The sequence below is a fragment of the Hirundo rustica genome, chromosome 3 (genome assembly GCF_015227805.2).
Source record: "Hirundo rustica isolate bHirRus1 chromosome 3, bHirRus1.pri.v3, whole genome shotgun sequence".
Lineage (NCBI taxonomy): Eukaryota > Metazoa > Chordata > Aves > Passeriformes > Hirundinidae > Hirundo > Hirundo rustica.
The window spans coordinates 31,441,387-31,458,942 of NC_053452.1; the positions used below are offsets into that span (position 1 = coordinate 31,441,387).

The window sequence follows — 17,556 nt, forward strand, 5'->3', positions numbered from 1 at the left end:
CTGAGCAATTTTATTATAAATCGTTCACAGAACTAAACTTTAGGGAGCCGAAAATAGTTTTACAAGATTTGAAAAAGGGTTTTCTGTATTATTCAAAAGGAAAAATTAATAGTAGCAAAACATTAATGCTACAGAAATAGGATTAATTACTACAGTGGTGAACCGGAGTATATGAAACAGACATAGGGACTGCCCTTTCTCCAGAACTGTGTATGGGTTTAGTTTCAGGAAAGTTCTCCACTGACCTTTGTATTTGTCTTTTAATATTAACATTATGTTTGCTCTGGAAGCGTCAGTCTGCCTATACAAGTATGAATGAACTGAATGGCACAAAACAGTGGTAGTCTGTGACTGGGACACACAAAGCAATCACACGTAGACGAGAAATTTTGCAGGGCAGAGTTGTTCTTCTGAGAGAGCCAAGGCTGAGAACTAAGGCGGAGAACCCTCTGCCTGTTTATTTCGTACTTTTTATACATTTGTGGGTCTGGCTGAAGATTGGCTTCTGGAGTTTTCACCCCTCAGCCAAATGGCCAGACCAACTGTCAGTTACAATTGCTTTCAGGTTAGAAATATGCAAACAAAGGACAGAGAATGAAAAACAAAGGATTTGTTTATGTTACATGTGTGAGAAAAAGTGAAAACTGCTCCTAATATTGTACAGTAGCTAAAAAGTCTGACTCCATTTTATGAACAATCAAAAGGCTTTAAAAAACTCAGAAAAACCAGGGTGACAGTAGTCCTCCTGGGTGTCAAAATCTTGTAAGATGAAGCAAGCATATACAGTTCTTCCTCTGCAAGCTGAATAAAGGCTTGTATCAGTCCAGGAGGAAGATCTACAGGCACCACAGTACAAGTCCCTTGCATTGGTCTTCCTTAGTGTGGAAGGAAGCCTTCAGTTTTTCCCATATTCAGTGCAGGTTCTTGTTCTTGTTCTAACTCCTGATTGCGAAGAACATTTTAGAAAAAAACAAGTTCTACCTGAACAAGCTTAAGATTCCATGGTGGATGGTTAACCAACCCTGCCTCTTCAACTTGATGCGCTACTGCAGCCTGAAGCTCATCATAGGTACTGCTGTCCAGCTGCAACCCCGGGAAGAGATCATTGATAAGACTGAGAAACAAGGGCTCATCTTCATCTATCTGAAACAAAAAATGTTATTGAATGTTTAAAGGATGGTTATCCAAAGAACATATCCAAATCAAAACTATAAAAGAATTATAGCAGAGAATAAAAGAACAACAGCAACATACTTCCTAGATATAGATGCTTACAGACAGCTACCAGGAAAAATAGCATTTTGAAAATGTCACCCAGAAGCCATGCAAAAGAGAAATTCAGAATTGAAGGAAATTTCCCACTGAATAGACACTGGAGTCTATTTATAAAAAATTGATTTGTGAACCACTTGCAGCATGTATTGGAAAGAACATCCTATCTTTAAAAGTATGATTTAGTGGATATTGATGATTCAGTTTACTTATGGTACAGCAGTCAATCTGTGCACAAGTCAGGACACTGAAAGTCACATGCAGAGATAAGCCACTATTAATCTATTTGAACATTTGCATAATGAGCATGCTTTACATGTCTAATAAACTCTAAGCTGTTTAATGATAACATGAAAGTTACCATATTTCAGTTTTTAAAGAAAATAATGTTTGAAATTTTTTCTGATCTCATTAAAAAAGTCCATGAAATATCTATTAGGCTTGCCTCTACATGGTGCTTAAGTATTAGGTTAAATTCTTACCAGCTTAGAAAGATTCATATCTCTTAACCCTCTCATGACAATACTTAATTCGCTTTCAGTTGGCCTGGCTCTCTTTTGAGCCCCAAGAGTCCTCAGTACTGAAAGAATATTCCTCAGACCAAAGTCATAATGGACCTAGAGAGTGGAAGAAGGCTTATGTATCAGTAACACTTTCTCTAGCTTTATTTCATCAATATATCAAGCTTTATTTACATATTGTATGGTACACTAGTCCTGCCTGGAAAGGTAGCTAAAATAGGAATGGTTGCTGTTGCCAAGGAGTTGTTCTGTTCAAATAGATGAAAGATAATAAAGCCGTTTTCAGGAAGATGTGTGTGAGTTATAAGGTTTTTCTTTCCTAATTTAAATTTAATTGATTTTACTATTTATCATGTTATATCGAAAAAATTGTATGGCTCTGAATAGTATGGTTCTAAAAAACTAATAGTTCAATTCTTGACCATGTCTTTTCAACTTAAGGCATCTTAACACACAGACTTCAAATTGAGGCAGTGCTATAGGGACGTGAACAACTTAAATCAAACTAGACACTTTCTCCTGTGGTTTTCAGTTTCCAATTTCCAATTACTTACCCTAACCCTAGATAATTCTTACAGAAAAATTATATGACTGGGATAATTTTTGTCTGGCTGACATGTTTAGACAGAGAACCTAATGCACTTGCAACTAACGAAAAAGCATAATTTTTAACAAAAAGAGGTGCACATACAACTACATATTAATGAATTAATGTGGCAATTTATTCAGAAATTTTATAGAGGTATTTGTTTAAATTACATTTAAATTACTTCAATATTTTGTAAAAGGCATGGAAGTGATGTTTCAGAAACAATCTGCATAACCCCAAAATAGGAGGTTTTACTATGTAAATACAAAGACAAAGGGAATACATAACATTACCTGCTTGGTGAGCTGCTCCTCACAAAGTTTATAAAGAACAAAGAATTTTTTAGCCAAGACCACATTATCAATAAATCCATAGCTTGCAAGCTTAACCCTTATAATTATCTGAAATACACATATTTGTAGAAATTCCATTAGTTTCTCCTGAAGACAGGTCAGCAAATTAAAATACATTTTTTTCCTTTCAGTTCAGTCAGGAATTTTACCTGTCTATCTGGAACCATCATTGCAACACTTCTAAACTGAACTTTAAGATTTTCTGGTAGTTCTTGACGTCCAGCATATCCAGGATTCTAAAATAGAAAACATAATGCATCACTATTATTTGCAATAGTCAGAATAGCCTCCTTTTTATTGTTCAATAAAAATAAATACATGTATAAATACTTAGAGCAGTTCAGAGTTAGAAATCTTGCCTATCAATTATTGTAATTTTAATCTCCCATAAAGTAATCTTGGATTGCCATCTGCTTTGGCAATAGGAAATATACACTTTAAAATTTCCTGCCCATGAGATTACAGGAAATACTGCTATGAAGCCTCAAGAACCCTATGGCAAAAAGGCAGCATATTCCGAAAGTTAATATTCCAGGAGACTGAAGAATTTTTACATATCTATGTAGGTACCCATTAGTCAAGACCTGGCTCCTTGAAAAATATCTTTCTTGTATCTCCTTCTTTAAGTGAATGTTCTTTTTCTCCCTGCACCCTACAGTAGCTTTTTCATTAATACTGTTAGAGTATTAATACTATTAAGCTATTAATATGTTAATATTATTAAAACATTTGTGAATTATTAATGCATTATTATTAGCAGTATTAGAGACGTGGTAGTACAGCGCATTAATGTTTCAGTCCTCTCAGTGAGCACAGAGAATTTTGCAAGTTTGGTCAAACTCTTAGTCTGCATGGGGAATAGCAATACAGCAATAAAAGGACATAATTATTAACCCTTTCAATAATATTGAAGTTGAAATGAAGGCATGCCATTCATGAATAATCTTTTTAGTTATGTATTCTGCACTTCAATCTAATTCTACAGTGACATTATTTTATTAATAAAACCAGTTCTTTTCACCTTGTCACTTAAGCTTATGTAGTATAATTTGTCACTTATTTGAAATTATTATTGCACTCACCATCGTTAGGAAAATCCCAAACTCTGGATTTAAATCTACACAGTCTCCATCAGAAAAAATGAACTGCTTTTTTTTCTCTTTTCTTGCTGTTAAAATAATATAGATTTGTTGTGCTGCTACTGATAAGACAGGCAATTCAATTCGATTGAATTCATCAAAACATCCCCAAGATCCAGACTGTGCAAGACCTAAAACAGTGAAAAAAAAAAAAAAAATTATCTCTTGTCCTTCATGCATATTTGAATATCTGAACTAAATTACTTTTCCTGCAAGTAATTAAATCATATTAGTTTTATTTATTGCCCTGAGGTCAAGACCTATCTTCCTCCAATCCACCTGACTGTTTTCATATCTGTCTGAATTAATATTAGTTGATATATACACAATGCTTAAAAGTGAATCAAAGTCTGAAAAAATATTTTGATAATTTGAGGCAATATCTTTATAGATAATTCTGTGAATTTAGCCTTTTATTGTAGACCACCATTCAATTATTGCAAAAAGCTGTACTGTTAGTCTAAAATTTAAAAATAAGTAACTTAGAGCTACAAAACATTAGTCCTAAATGTCACCAAAAAATGTCACTGTTTTTATTTTACGATTTTAAGTCCCCACTAAACAAGTTTCTCATGTAATAGTACAGGATATTAACGACATTCAAAGTGTGGATATGTCTATGAAAGAAAGAAAGAAACCCAGAGAAAGAAAAATAAATTAAAAGAGAAATCTAGACTACTATATTAATAACAAGAATATTATTTTGTACAGGATTATTTTCACAGTTGTCTAATTTCTGTTTGGAAAGGTAACATGTATGCAGTAGCACCTAAGAAAATGGGGTTTTTTTTCACAATGTTTTATAATAAAGTTTCTAAGAGCATTTTATCCCAAATGATATTAAAGTACCAGCAAGCCATGTTTTTCTTTCACGTATACGGAAAGCTTGCTATTTAATTGGGAATAATTTATGCAAATCATTCAGTGTTTATTCATGTTGTGTAGTTAAGGCTAAATCACTTTAAAGACATTCTGTCATGAATTTTGTCACTCAAAGATTTTCTAAAACTTTAATGACTTTCAAGTGGGCAATATGTTTATAAACCCACAGCTTTAGCCACTTTTATGCCTCTTGCATCCCAATACATACAATACCATTGCTCTGAAAAGGAGCTGACAGAAATCTCGTGAAGCTCAAGTCCCTTACCTAGACCAGAGTAACCCCATGCAGCAGTGCAATCTCTTCGCTAACTGGGTTGCAGAGCAGATTTGCAGAAAACGACCGGCTGTTCCATTTAACAGCTAATTAGGCATGAATCAGAACTATGCCCTTGTAGCAGGGGAAGACAGCTGCATACTGGGAAAGAGCATGGCCTGCAGGGTGGGGCATGTCACTGTTCACCTCTACTCTGCCTTTGTGGGACAGCAGCTGGAGTACCATGCTCACTTTGGGGTTTCCCAGTAGGGAAGAGACATCAATATATTTGCATGAGTGCACCAAGTGGCTGCTGTGGTGGTCAGCGGCTGGAAGGAGGACATGACACTGCGGCAGAGACAGAGAGAACAGCATGTGTTGAGCCTGAAGAGAAAGCGAAGGGAGAAGCCTATTGCTCTTGACAACTAAATAATAGGAGGCACTCAGAAATTTGAGTCAGGCTCAGTTTCAGAGGTGCAGAGGAAGAAGAGAAGACAATGGACATGCATTTCAATGTGGAAGATTCCAAGCCAGGGGGAGTATAAAAAATGCGATCACGAGGACAATTGAAACGCTTGAGCAGAGGTGCTGCAGAACATCCATCCCTGGAGACAGCCAAAACCCAACATGAATATGGTAGTGAGTGAGCACCCTGCTCTACCTGCATCGGCTAAATGACCTGTGGAAGTCTCTTCTATCCTACAGGAAGAAATCTTACCTTTGAAAATCCTGCCCAAACCTCTGAAGTCCATTTGATCAGAGCAGTTAAAGACTACTACATATTTTCCCAGAGCCTTTCCCATGTCTTTAGTTGTTTCTGTTTTTCCAGTTCCAGCTGGTCCTGCTGGAGCTCCTCCCATGTTCATTCCCAAAGCTTGTGCTAAGGTTATATAGCACCTATAAATATTAATTGAGGTTAATCTATTAAATTATTTTAAAGATATAAGTGTGCATATATGAAATACAGATCAAGTCATGCAATAGATTCTACAGCCCCTATGTTGAAATGCTATTTCTTCATAAAGCAATGCCATGGATTTCAGTGCAAGATTTCAGAGAGGTAAAAGTAACAAAATATAGCATTTAAATGTTACTAAAACAAAACAAAAAAACAACACCAAAAAACAACACCAAAAAAACAAACAAAAAACCAAACAATCCAACAAATCAAACAACAAAAGAAACAAACCCTGCTCTTAACAAGCTAAAAAATCAATGCACATCCCATAAAGGTATTTCTCATTAACTTTCCTGGCGGCTATAAAGAGCACATTCTGCTGTTGAATTCTGCTCCATCACCATATTCTGCAGCATCCTAACCTGTGTACATTTAATTATGTTACCTTTGACTAAATCCTCAAGTGTGAAAGAATAAGGATATATGGATGGCCCCTTCCCTCATTATGGATAAGAAATAGTTACAATTCCAGGCAAAAAAAGAACCCTAAGCTTTACCCCTTTTTAAAAAAGTCTTAAAAGGTCTAGATTACAGTTTTACTTATATGTGAGCCTTAGTTATGATTTTCATTCATGGCAATATATGGAAGGGTAATGCTAAAGGAATTAAGCAATGGGGTATCTTCACTGTTAAACCAACATAGTTTGGACACATTCTAACTTAAGTATTTCTGGTTTTAATCCATAATTTAACAACATTTTATAACTACTGGTTCCTCAATTTAGTTTGAGTCACTGTAATTTATTACGCCCAACTTGTGTTGCAGGAACTTTCTTGGTCTCGGTAGAATAAGAAACTCTGAAGAGACAGGAAGGCTTTGTCTCTGCCATTCGACTTCAATCAGTTTTGGGGTATAGTTTAACACTTTTGGATAAAAAATACTCAGTTGCTGAGGGCAATACAGTTCAGAAATCTACTGAACTGTCCATATTGCCACGGTAGCAACTCTACCTCTTCTGGAGAAATAAAGATATTTAAAAACACACAGAACACATACACCATATAGATATCAAAGTAAATGATGATTGTAGGTTGGAAGTTGCTTTTATTTCTTGAGGGGAACTTTTTGCAAGTGCAGTATCTCTTGATCTTCTATTTTCTCACTTGGTTAAAAGTGACATCTCAAGAAAGAATCAAAAGGAGAAAGAATTCAGACAAGGAAGAAGAAAAGAAATTCCCAAGATGACAAAAAGAAATGTAATTTTTTGTTAAGCCACTTTTGAAATGAAATTACCATTTACTTGCCTTGCTATAGGAAGGTGAGTGCATACAGATTTTCCTTAGACTTTAAAAGAAGCCACAGAATCTTTAGAGAATCTCTTATTACAAAACTTGAAATATTTGACCTACTCTTCTCTTCTGTATACTGCTCAACTATACGCTACTATATAACATTAAAACAATTAATTTCTGTTATTAAATGCTCTTTTTAAGACTGGGCAGTGATAAAGGAATTAATAAGTGTACAGTGAGACTATATTTTACTTTTTCTAAAAGAGTATATTAAGCAAATGTATGAGAATGCTTTCATGAATGACAGAGCCCACACATGACTCAACTCAGATTCTATCTCCTTAAAGATAAAGGTTAAATAAACACTATAGATATTAAAAGTACTCCTTATCTATAATTGCTTTTCTAACCTGTCGGTAAGAGGTGTTATAACCAGACGATCAGTGCAACCCAGAAATTCATTTTGGTAAATAAAATCAACATCTGTAATTCCTACGATGACCTGATCGTAATCCTCTTTATAGTAGAATCTAGACTGCTTTAACCACTCGAAATCAGTTGGTGTTTTGATGTTCATTTTTACCTTAAAAGAAAGTAAAAGTATGTGTTATAACTGAGCGTCTACACTTATTGCCTTTACCAATCGTGACAAAATGCTTATTTGTATGTGAACAATGAGTGATTGCTCAGATTAAAATTCCTGTGTAAGTAAACTTAAATACAATAAGTATGACATAACATGTTCAGATGTATGCTAAATTGATATTAAAAAACCATCCCGATCACTTAACTCAATCATCCCAACATCTGTTATCAAATAAATCTTAAACTTCTTTGGTAGCGTTTCACTTTCCAAGCGAGAAATGCAAAGAGCACACCGCTAAATCCACCGAACACATTGCAACAAAGGGCGTGATGAGGAAATGATGCGACTGAGGCAGAGAAGCAAATGCTGTACAATCTGAAAAGCCTCTGGAAATATGTGAGGGACAGTGTTGAAGGATGACATTCCTCAAAGAATAAAGGAACAATAACAATTCAGCGCAGACTCAAAAGTTCAACTATAGGATGGCAACTATCTGCTGATTTTAGTAGGTTTTTTGTTTATGTTCTTTGTAGTCTCCTTAGGAACATGCAGCCATGTGCCAACTGAGATTCTCTGAAGTCATGTGGAAACGATGCTACAGTTACAGCACCCTCAGCAGTCACAGCCTCTGAAGTTATGCAAGTAAGAGTAGTACAATTGTTTTTCAAAGGAAGAAAATACTTTGTTTTGTCTACCAAAAAATACTCTATAGCAAGACATGGAAAATTTAAATATTCTAAGAAAAGTGTAAACAAATGGCAAAAGTATTTAGTTGACAGAACTAATTAATGTTATTTTAGTTTAAGCAAAATTGTATTATTTTTACAGTGGTGAGATTATGGACGTCTTTCTCTTATATATGCATACACATGTAACTGTAGCTACCACATATAAGAAAGAGTATTACAATAGAAAATGCATTTAGTTGTCAGAAAATTTATATTTTACCAAATCATCAAAAATATCACGCTGATGCACATGAATGGTAATAAGTGTTTCAAATTTCACTCTCTCAAACTTGGAAAGATCCTGTGTGGTCTGGTCAATCAATGTATTCAGAATACTCAGAAATCTAGCATTGGTTACATCCATGATTTTTTTGTCTTCCTTAGCATTGCGTAGAGCTTCTTCTCCATCACGTGTCCACAATATTTGAATTCCCAGTAAACCAACCTAAAAATGTAATACACGAAAAATATACAACCTAATCACTTGTTGAATTCTACCTGTGTTACAGAAGGCTTAGTTATAATAGGAACGGAAATTATTCTGTAGACAATTCCAAAACATCACTATATCGATCATGAATCTATCTCACCAGGACACCATGCCTGAATTAATTGGCTCTGCTGCACAATCCGCTGAGAAAGCATTTAAAAATTTTAACACAAATTTGTCACATGGTGAGATATACTCAAACTAAGGACTAGTGTCAGTTTCCCTTGTTTTAGAGGACTCCTCCTCCTGTTTAGAGGACGTTCCTTTCCTTTAGAGGACTCCAGCAAATCATACCTAAACTGGCTCAGGGGAGAGAAAACCTTCTGAAAAATTTCCCTTACCAATTTGTAACTAATTAATGAACATTAAATTTCTGTGAATTTTCACTGAACATAGTATGGCTTGCCTTTTAGCATTCTGTCATGCCTGGAGTGCAGCCCAGAACACATTGAACTACAAGTTATTTTGCTTCCAAATAAATCTAGAGAGTTATAGGATTTTGTACATAAATTACTGTCTCGGATTGGTTTTCATTTACAATACCCACAACAACAAAAAAAAATGACAGACAAGCACGATATCCCTTTATTACCCACATTTTTATATTCACAAAACATCAAGCCCTAAAAATGTTACTCAACATCTCTCTACTTTTCTGGCTCCCTATGCCTGTAGTGAGCTCATGGTTACAAACTTTGTATAATAGAGCATAGCCTGATGATTTTAAATGGTGAGCTATCATGGGTAGAGTCTAAAAAATTTTGATTTAAGAATGACCATTTAGTCAAAGGAAAACAAAACATAAATAAAATAAATATTTGGATGTGATAATTTTGTGCTATCTACAACAGCAGCTTCTGAGACAGGAAAAAAGAAGTTCGAAGAAAACATTTAATTTGTCAGTATTTTGCCCAATTTCTTCTCTCTTTTGTAACACAGCTTTTCTTTGTAAAAATTCCTTGGCCAAATCCTTCCAACACAAACAATTTTTTGATCATAAGAACTTAGCAAGATGTGAGAAAAGATCTTTGCAGGTGGTAGTAAAGCCACATCAAAATGTCTGACATGAAACAAGACAGTCCTTATTTGTTTGAGGTAGTGAAAATTTTCAAATAAACACTTCTGAGACAATACCCAATAACATCATAAATAGAGCTTTAGGAAAATTCTAATAAATATTTAAATGTGGTGGGGTGTGGGGTTTTTTTGGTTTGTTTGTTGTTGTTGTTGTTGTTTTTTAATAGCAACATACTGGCCAGTTTTAATGTCTGCAGAATTTTTATTAAAAATTAAACCCATCAATGTACCAGTAACCAAATTACAGATTCAGAAATCATACAGGATGGGAAACAGTTCATTAATTTTTAATGAAGTTTATGAATTATCAGTAAGATGGAGGAGTTTCTAGAATCCTTCAACATAGCCTTGTACTAGGACTGCATTATCATAGTGATAAGTATATGAACTATGAGGTAAATCTTGTAAATTATGAGATAAATAATTATAATCATAGCTCTTGCAATCCTAAATTACGAGATAAATCAATCTACATATGCAATTTTATTTGCAGCTGAAAGGGATTCAAAATCTGTTACAGAAAATATAAGATCTACATTATATTCTCTGAGAGAACTGAAAAAACCAGAAATTTAAAGCAGATGGCAAAAAAAAAAAAATTATGCTGTATACTGATATCAAAATCAAAGTGGTTTAGGATTACCTCCTACTGACCAGATCCTTCCCCTTGTCTCCTATATGAGAACTTCTTCATACTGGAAATCCCATGTGCTCTTTACCTCCTGCCTGCCACCAGATACAACCCGGACTGCACACACACATCCACATCTCATAATCTTACCTGGGCTGGGAATTGATTAAGAAAATTCAACAGCTGATATCCCGGGTCACTAATTTGGTAAAATGCTGCCCTAATTATGCCGTGCAATGACTTCTGCTGCATTTGCAATAAAATCTTCAACCAAATTTCTACTGGTCCTTTTGCAAGCACTGGACTGTCCAGCTATAAAATTAATGAAAGTAAATGTTTAAAATAGAACATATTTACCAATGTTCTTTTCAAGAATATAAGTTACTACATAGTTACTAAATTTCTATTCATGACAGCTACAGATTTTACTTCAATTAATATCCAATTTATTTAATGAAGACATAGTCTTGTTAACAACAGTCCTTGAAATATTTATTTATAATTAAGAATAATTCATGTTAATACATCCTGTACGTTCAATAACAAAATTATTTATCTATTAATGTTTCTAGGAAAAAAAAATCAGATAATTACTGGAATTTTTTCTCCTTCTCTTGATATGACTGCCAGTATGCGATCATAATCCTTTGGGTGAAACTCTACTTCATTTATGTTGTCAGATATGGAAGTCAGATGTGGCTGTAAGGATAATTCAGGAGTTATTTAATGTAAATATTTAGCATTAGCGAAGAGAAAAAAGCTCTCAAATAAGGCTATCCTGCAAAATTCATCAGAACGTACAGATGAATTTCTGGCCAGTTGTGGGTAACAAGTACAGAAATGGTTGTGTAGAATTTTATCTCTGTCTACTGTATTTTTAGAGTTTCCAGAGATGATCCAGCAGAAATCGATTGGCTTATCTCAATCAACTCGCAGTAACAATCCAGATTAGTAGGAAGAATTTTGCAATATGCAGAGCAGGAAAGCCTCACAGGATCCTTTTATTCGTTTGGTTGGGAAAGAAAGCACCAGAAAAATCACTTGATTAAACTTGATTGATGTTCTTGTCTTTTGAATTCTGAAGATTGTTTTGAATAACAGGTATTCATTTCACATTTTGTTAAAAAGTGGAGAGCAAGAAACAATTTTTTTTTCAAGCAAACTTTATAAAAAGAAAACGTTAGCATCCCATTTTATTAAATGTTCCTCTGTATTCTTTTTTTTTTTTTTTAATATAAGTTAAAAAAAAAGTCATTAAGTTCATACCTGGATTGTATGAGAATCACTTGCTTGTCCAAGAATTTCAACAAGTGCAGGATCAGAAATAAAAAAGAATCTTGGAAACAGCAATCTTTTCTTCTCTAAATATCTATAAAATTAAACAAGTTTTTTATTAAAATATTTCAGGTTGTAATTTTTTTCTATATAGGGGTGAAAGTAAGACTGAAATACAATTAATGTTTCATACAGATTATTTGAAAAATAGTAAAGCAGTAAAAGTCAAACAATTCATACCCTGTAAGTGATTTCTGACATACTTCCAACTGTTCATGTAAATAAGGGAGAAGTTGCTCCATAGTATCATCTCCAACACAGCAGGCAACTACGTTTGCGTTTTCATGAGCTCGTTGCATTATTTTTACCCATGATTTGTCAATATTCTGAAAACGTTTTGCTTCCTACATATAGGAAAACCAAAGCATAATCTGTTGAAAATGATTGCACGGAAAGCTTTCAGTACACAACATCAGGCAAGAATTGTAAAGTTTACCTGGGGTAACTCTTTTGCAATATCTCCCGCTACAAAAACAGCTTCAAGATAAATCCAGAGGTTCTGCACAACCAGCCATTCTTCAATTATGTGTGAAGAGTTGCTTAGTTTATGAACCCAGCTCTGAATTTGCTTTTTAAAGGCCGTATTGTATCTAAAAGTGAAGAGGAGAAGAAACTATTTAATTCTAAATAATGCTATTATAAAATAAATACTTACAATGGTGAAAGAAACCCCAAACCATACCCAGAACAAACTAACTCTCATTTCACTTAGAACAAGAACAACATTATGGAAAGATTTTAGCCGCTTTGTTACATTCAAGCATATTGAGATGAAAGTTGTCTCAACTGAATGTGCATGGAAGTCTTTCTCATAAGGATGTTTTTCATTAAGTCTTGTAATATTTTGTTTCATTGAAAAGAGAATTCAAATTTACTGCTAATTTAGCTCAATAATAATATTGTTACTATCGCAGTGTATTTCTGAAAATACCATATATGAACCATGCCAAGTACCTATTGGACAGTAGAGAATCCAGAATCATTAAACTGTCCTCCATCAACATCATAATTTCTGCTGATTCAATTCCCTTTAACAGTAACTCTCCTCTGGATTTGAATGCTGCAAAGCTCAGATTTTGGGCTCCCCAGATTTCGGTTACTTGAGACAGTTTGGCTTCTATATCCTTCTCCTTCATAGCAGATATGCATATATCCTGCAAAGAAAAAAACATTTTTTTAGACTCTCCAATATTGTGAAATGAATTTCCTAATACTGCACATCCAGTCATAGAATATTTAAAAATGCAGATATTACACTACAAATGTTACTCAGTCGATTTACTTGTATGGATAACTGAAAAAAAGAGCACTTTTGGAAATGGATTGGTATATATTTTCTGTGGGTTCACAATTTTTTATTTCTGTGTAAAAAGATCTTTGTATCATAATTTCTACAAAGCTGAGGAGGGGTAGTGATTAGACTCATCACAAGATGAACTCTGACTCTTATCACATTTCAGTTTATAGAATCACAGAATCTAAGTATAGTTTAAACTGGAAAGTCAATTCCAACATTCTATTCAAATCAGAGCTTAATTCAAAACTAAGCAGATCACTTTGGAATGCTTCCACATAAATCAAGTATAGATAAGATAATTTTCTGCGTATGTATTTGCCATATGAAACATAAAAACTCCACTGAGTTTTCACAAGTTATATGGGGTGTGGTTTTTTGAAGTTGTGTGGTTCGAAAAAGCCATAATACCCTAGAAAAAGCATTAATATTAAATATTATTAAGCATTAAGTCCTCATCTCAAATTTCTGATTTATCTACAAAACTATAAAGCAAAAACAGAGGTAAAAAAAATAGATGACCATGACCATTTAAAGTTTTGTTTGAGGATTTTTTTCGGCTTAAAAAGAGCTAAGAAAATAATAAAAAATAATGGCAGGAGGAATGTGAAGAAATTATCTAGAAATAAGGTTCTAGCAATTCCAGCTGCTACCTCTATATTTGTTCACATAGATAAGAGCTTCTAAATAAAACACAGATTGTTTTAAACCAGTGTGGTCTGATTGAGAGTTAAGAACTTTAATGAAGTAACTATTTTTAAAGAGAGCAACCATTTTATTAGCAATCACATTATTTTTGCTGACAATATAAAATGAACAAGGAGGGGGAAAACATCTGTACCTACCTCAATATCTTCTTTATTTTGAAGAATTGGTGCTTCCATGATGTTTCGAAGGCAAAAGGTCTCAGATTCTACATCAAATGGATATCCTGTTGTTTCAGAAATACGATCCCAGTGTCTTTGCTTCATTGCTTTGTCAGACATGACTTCCAACAAAGAACAACACTCAATAAAATCCTCAATTCTTTTCTTCAGATCTGAAAATGCTTGCCAGTGGTGGAGGCCTTTAGGCAGTCTACGGCATCTGCAGGTAAATTAAAGTGATACTGGAGTAAATGCCCCTTCTGTCAAAATAGAACTGTTTAAGCGGGGAGATATGAAGTGGATTGTATTAAGGTCAATATTTTACATGTCAGCTAGCCTACCTGGTTAGGAAAAACTATTACAAATGCCCTACTTAAAAATCATAATATTTAATAGTCTCAAACACTGATATTTTCCCTGAAAATAAGGAAAATAAAAAATACTGTAGTTTCTGTTAAAACATACTTATTTCCTGCTTATCATCAGAAACTCTTTATTGGAAAAGAAAACAATTTTTAAAATGAGTTAAATTGGTTAAATTTCACCTATGAAATTCTTGTACAAATATATTATTTACTTCAATTTAATATACATGGAACCTATTAACATACCAATTCAGAGAGAGACATGAAAATGATATAAATATGACTGCCTCCTCCACTTCTGGTTAGTGGTTCTGAAACCATTCACTAATGAAAATTATATATTTCTAATATGGAAAAATTCTGAGAACAGTTATATAATTATCCATCTCTTTGATCACATTTTTAAAGAGCCAACACACCAAGAACCAAGCAGGTGACCTACCACAAGAATGCCCTATTGCAAATGGTAAAGTATATCCTTATCAGGAAAAACTATAAATCCTTGGGTTTGCATCCTTTATCACTTATTTCTTTACCTCCCACTGATGTGATTTCATATTCCCAGTAATCAGGAACAATACAGCAGCACGTCTGTGGCTTATGTCAGTGCTGGGTGGTTGTCAATATGTTCTTGTCGGTTAGCTCCCCACTAGATGTCAAACTGGATGTTTAACACCTGACTGCCTCCCTCTGAGGGAGAAAGAATTTTGTGCCCATTTTTCTTGTATGAAAAATTTAAAAATCAATGGGCCAATCATACCAGTTATAGAACTTACCTTTTTCAAGTAAAATTTCAGTCCTCCTATCCTTTCTGTTGGTTTAGCTAATGAGATCAGCAGTTCAACATATTTTATGCCCTTCAGTTTTCAAAGCTACAGGTAAAAGGCTGCTTAACTAGAAGAATGGTGTTATTGGTCATTCCTTCTTGAATAATCTTATTGTTTACAATAAATATTATTCATGGAGGTTTTGATAAATACATCAATGGCTTTGCTGAAATCACATAAATCTTAATGCATTTAACATCTGTTACTATTACTGTATAGTAACATCTGTTATACATTAAACATACCTGGTTTGAAAATCCATAAGTTCAGTACTGATTTTTTCAATATCTATCTCTGTCCAAAGTATGTCATAGTAACCATTGATAGTGCTTATTACAGTATCATATAATCCATACAATTTCTGAAGCAAGCCTAACTCCTTCCTGGGAAAAAAAGAGCCATTATGCCAATAATTTCAATCAGCTCTCTGGATAACTCAAAATATTTAAATACATGACATATGAAATAATAATACAAAAAATAGATGTAGACAATGAGAGTATGTTTCTTAATGTAGAAAAGAAAAATTCATCAAAAATAATCCACAAAAAGAGCAGATGGTTGGTCTTAAGGACCTAACATCCCCACTGAACATATTTGGAGGAAGTTTTGCTTTTGCCTAGTTCTCCAAAACCCCCATCAGTCCAAAAGAAACCTAGGTTATGTACCCTGAGCTGGCTCTGCAGTGCAAAGCAGAGCAGTGCAGGTGGAAACAGTCTGTCAATTTACTTAGAAGCACTCTCTGAATCTGAACTAAAACCCTGATCTAAAACCAGACAGAAAGAGCGATATCCTTCTCTGGTGTGAATCATTATCAAACTATTGAAATGGCTGGTGCGAAAACTTAAGAATCTCATCTTCGTTTGTACAGCTGCACAAAAAATTCAGACTTTCATAAAAGCTGTAGTTAAATTCTTCTTATATCATTATCGAATGACCTTTGCATTTTCTTCTTCACTTTCTACCATATCTTAGTATAAAAATATATCTTTTTATTTCTATTTATGTCTAGAACAGAGCATATTGCTCTTTTACATACTATTTATACACAGTAAAATCATCTGGTATCATTCTGTTACAATAATAAATAAATACTATTTTCTTTAATTAACAAATTCGTTAGAACCTTTAAAGATTTATTTATTTAGCTATTTATTTATTTATTCAAGGCAATGGAAATCCTGTATATTTTAATATTTCTGCCTTTGATGTAAGCCTAAGACTTTCCAACATACTTTATGACATACTTAAGGTAGCCATATTTCCACAGTTACCTGACTTTATGCAAAATGTCATACTCTGTGACAGGCAGTCCAAACAACCGTTCACCAGACGAGTACGTGATAAACTTTCTCCACAGGTCATCAAAGTTAGCCTGATTAAGTTGTGTTTCATACAGACCAGATGAAAATATATGTTTGTAAGTTTTAACTTAAACTTGTTTAAAATTAAATCATTAAACAGTTTCAAACTTTTATTAAGTCTATCAGAAGTATATGTAAAATATCTGAAAATAGTTTTGATCTAAACAAATATATAGCTTGAAGAAAAACATCCAAGTGCCAAATAACACAGTTACTCTAAAGTATAACTGCTGCCCAAAGGATATGATCCCCATAGAAAAATGGAAAGAAGAATGATTTTCACAACTAGTATCCAAAAGTACAGGGCATTCTCTTGGCAAAACAAGAAACACAGCAAATTTGACCAGAATTATTCAATTTTCAGTATATATTAGATGTATTAGAAGGATTAAGCACATTCTTTTAGTCCCTCAGTGCTTTTCAAAAACTTGGAATTTACTTTATCAAATCTATACAATATGTTAGACTGACAAAAGTACTATGCAAGTTACTATAACTTGCAGAAAAAAGAAGGATTAAAACTAGAGAAAATACAGCTCTCCAACCTATGAAATAAGGTTCATAACAAGTAAATAAAATGTTGAAAGACAATTATCTAATGAAAAATGTGATCTTTAAAGGATTAGAAGATTGGCTCATGACTGCTTTGTGACCTGGCTTCTTTTCAGCCATTGTCAAGGTGTCATAATTGACTCTACTCTTTTCTACTGCTTCTTTTACTTCAAATTGATAATTTCTGCTCACAAAATATAAAGAGCAAAGAAAGTTTACAGATAACCAACCAATCCTTCCA

At 33.8% G+C, this 17,556-nt stretch overlaps 1 protein-coding gene across 1 annotated transcript in view; it reads right to left on the reverse strand.

Moving 5' to 3' along the window:
- Positions 1–17,556, reverse strand: part of DNAH8 (dynein axonemal heavy chain 8) — a 129,423-nt gene that overhangs the window by 59,714 nt on the left and 52,153 nt on the right. Inside the window, 17 exon segments of the mRNA XM_040059978.1 lie at positions 982–1,143; positions 1,755–1,889; positions 2,676–2,783; positions 2,885–2,971; positions 3,818–4,005; positions 5,728–5,906; positions 7,611–7,783; positions 8,735–8,959; positions 10,863–11,024; positions 11,307–11,411; positions 11,979–12,081; positions 12,228–12,391; positions 12,484–12,637; positions 13,002–13,201; positions 14,187–14,427; positions 15,645–15,782; positions 16,674–16,774. Of these exon segments, the coding sequence (XP_039915912.1) occupies positions 982–1,143; positions 1,755–1,889; positions 2,676–2,783; positions 2,885–2,971; positions 3,818–4,005; positions 5,728–5,906; positions 7,611–7,783; positions 8,735–8,959; positions 10,863–11,024; positions 11,307–11,411; positions 11,979–12,081; positions 12,228–12,391; positions 12,484–12,637; positions 13,002–13,201; positions 14,187–14,427; positions 15,645–15,782; positions 16,674–16,774 (2,625 nt within the window).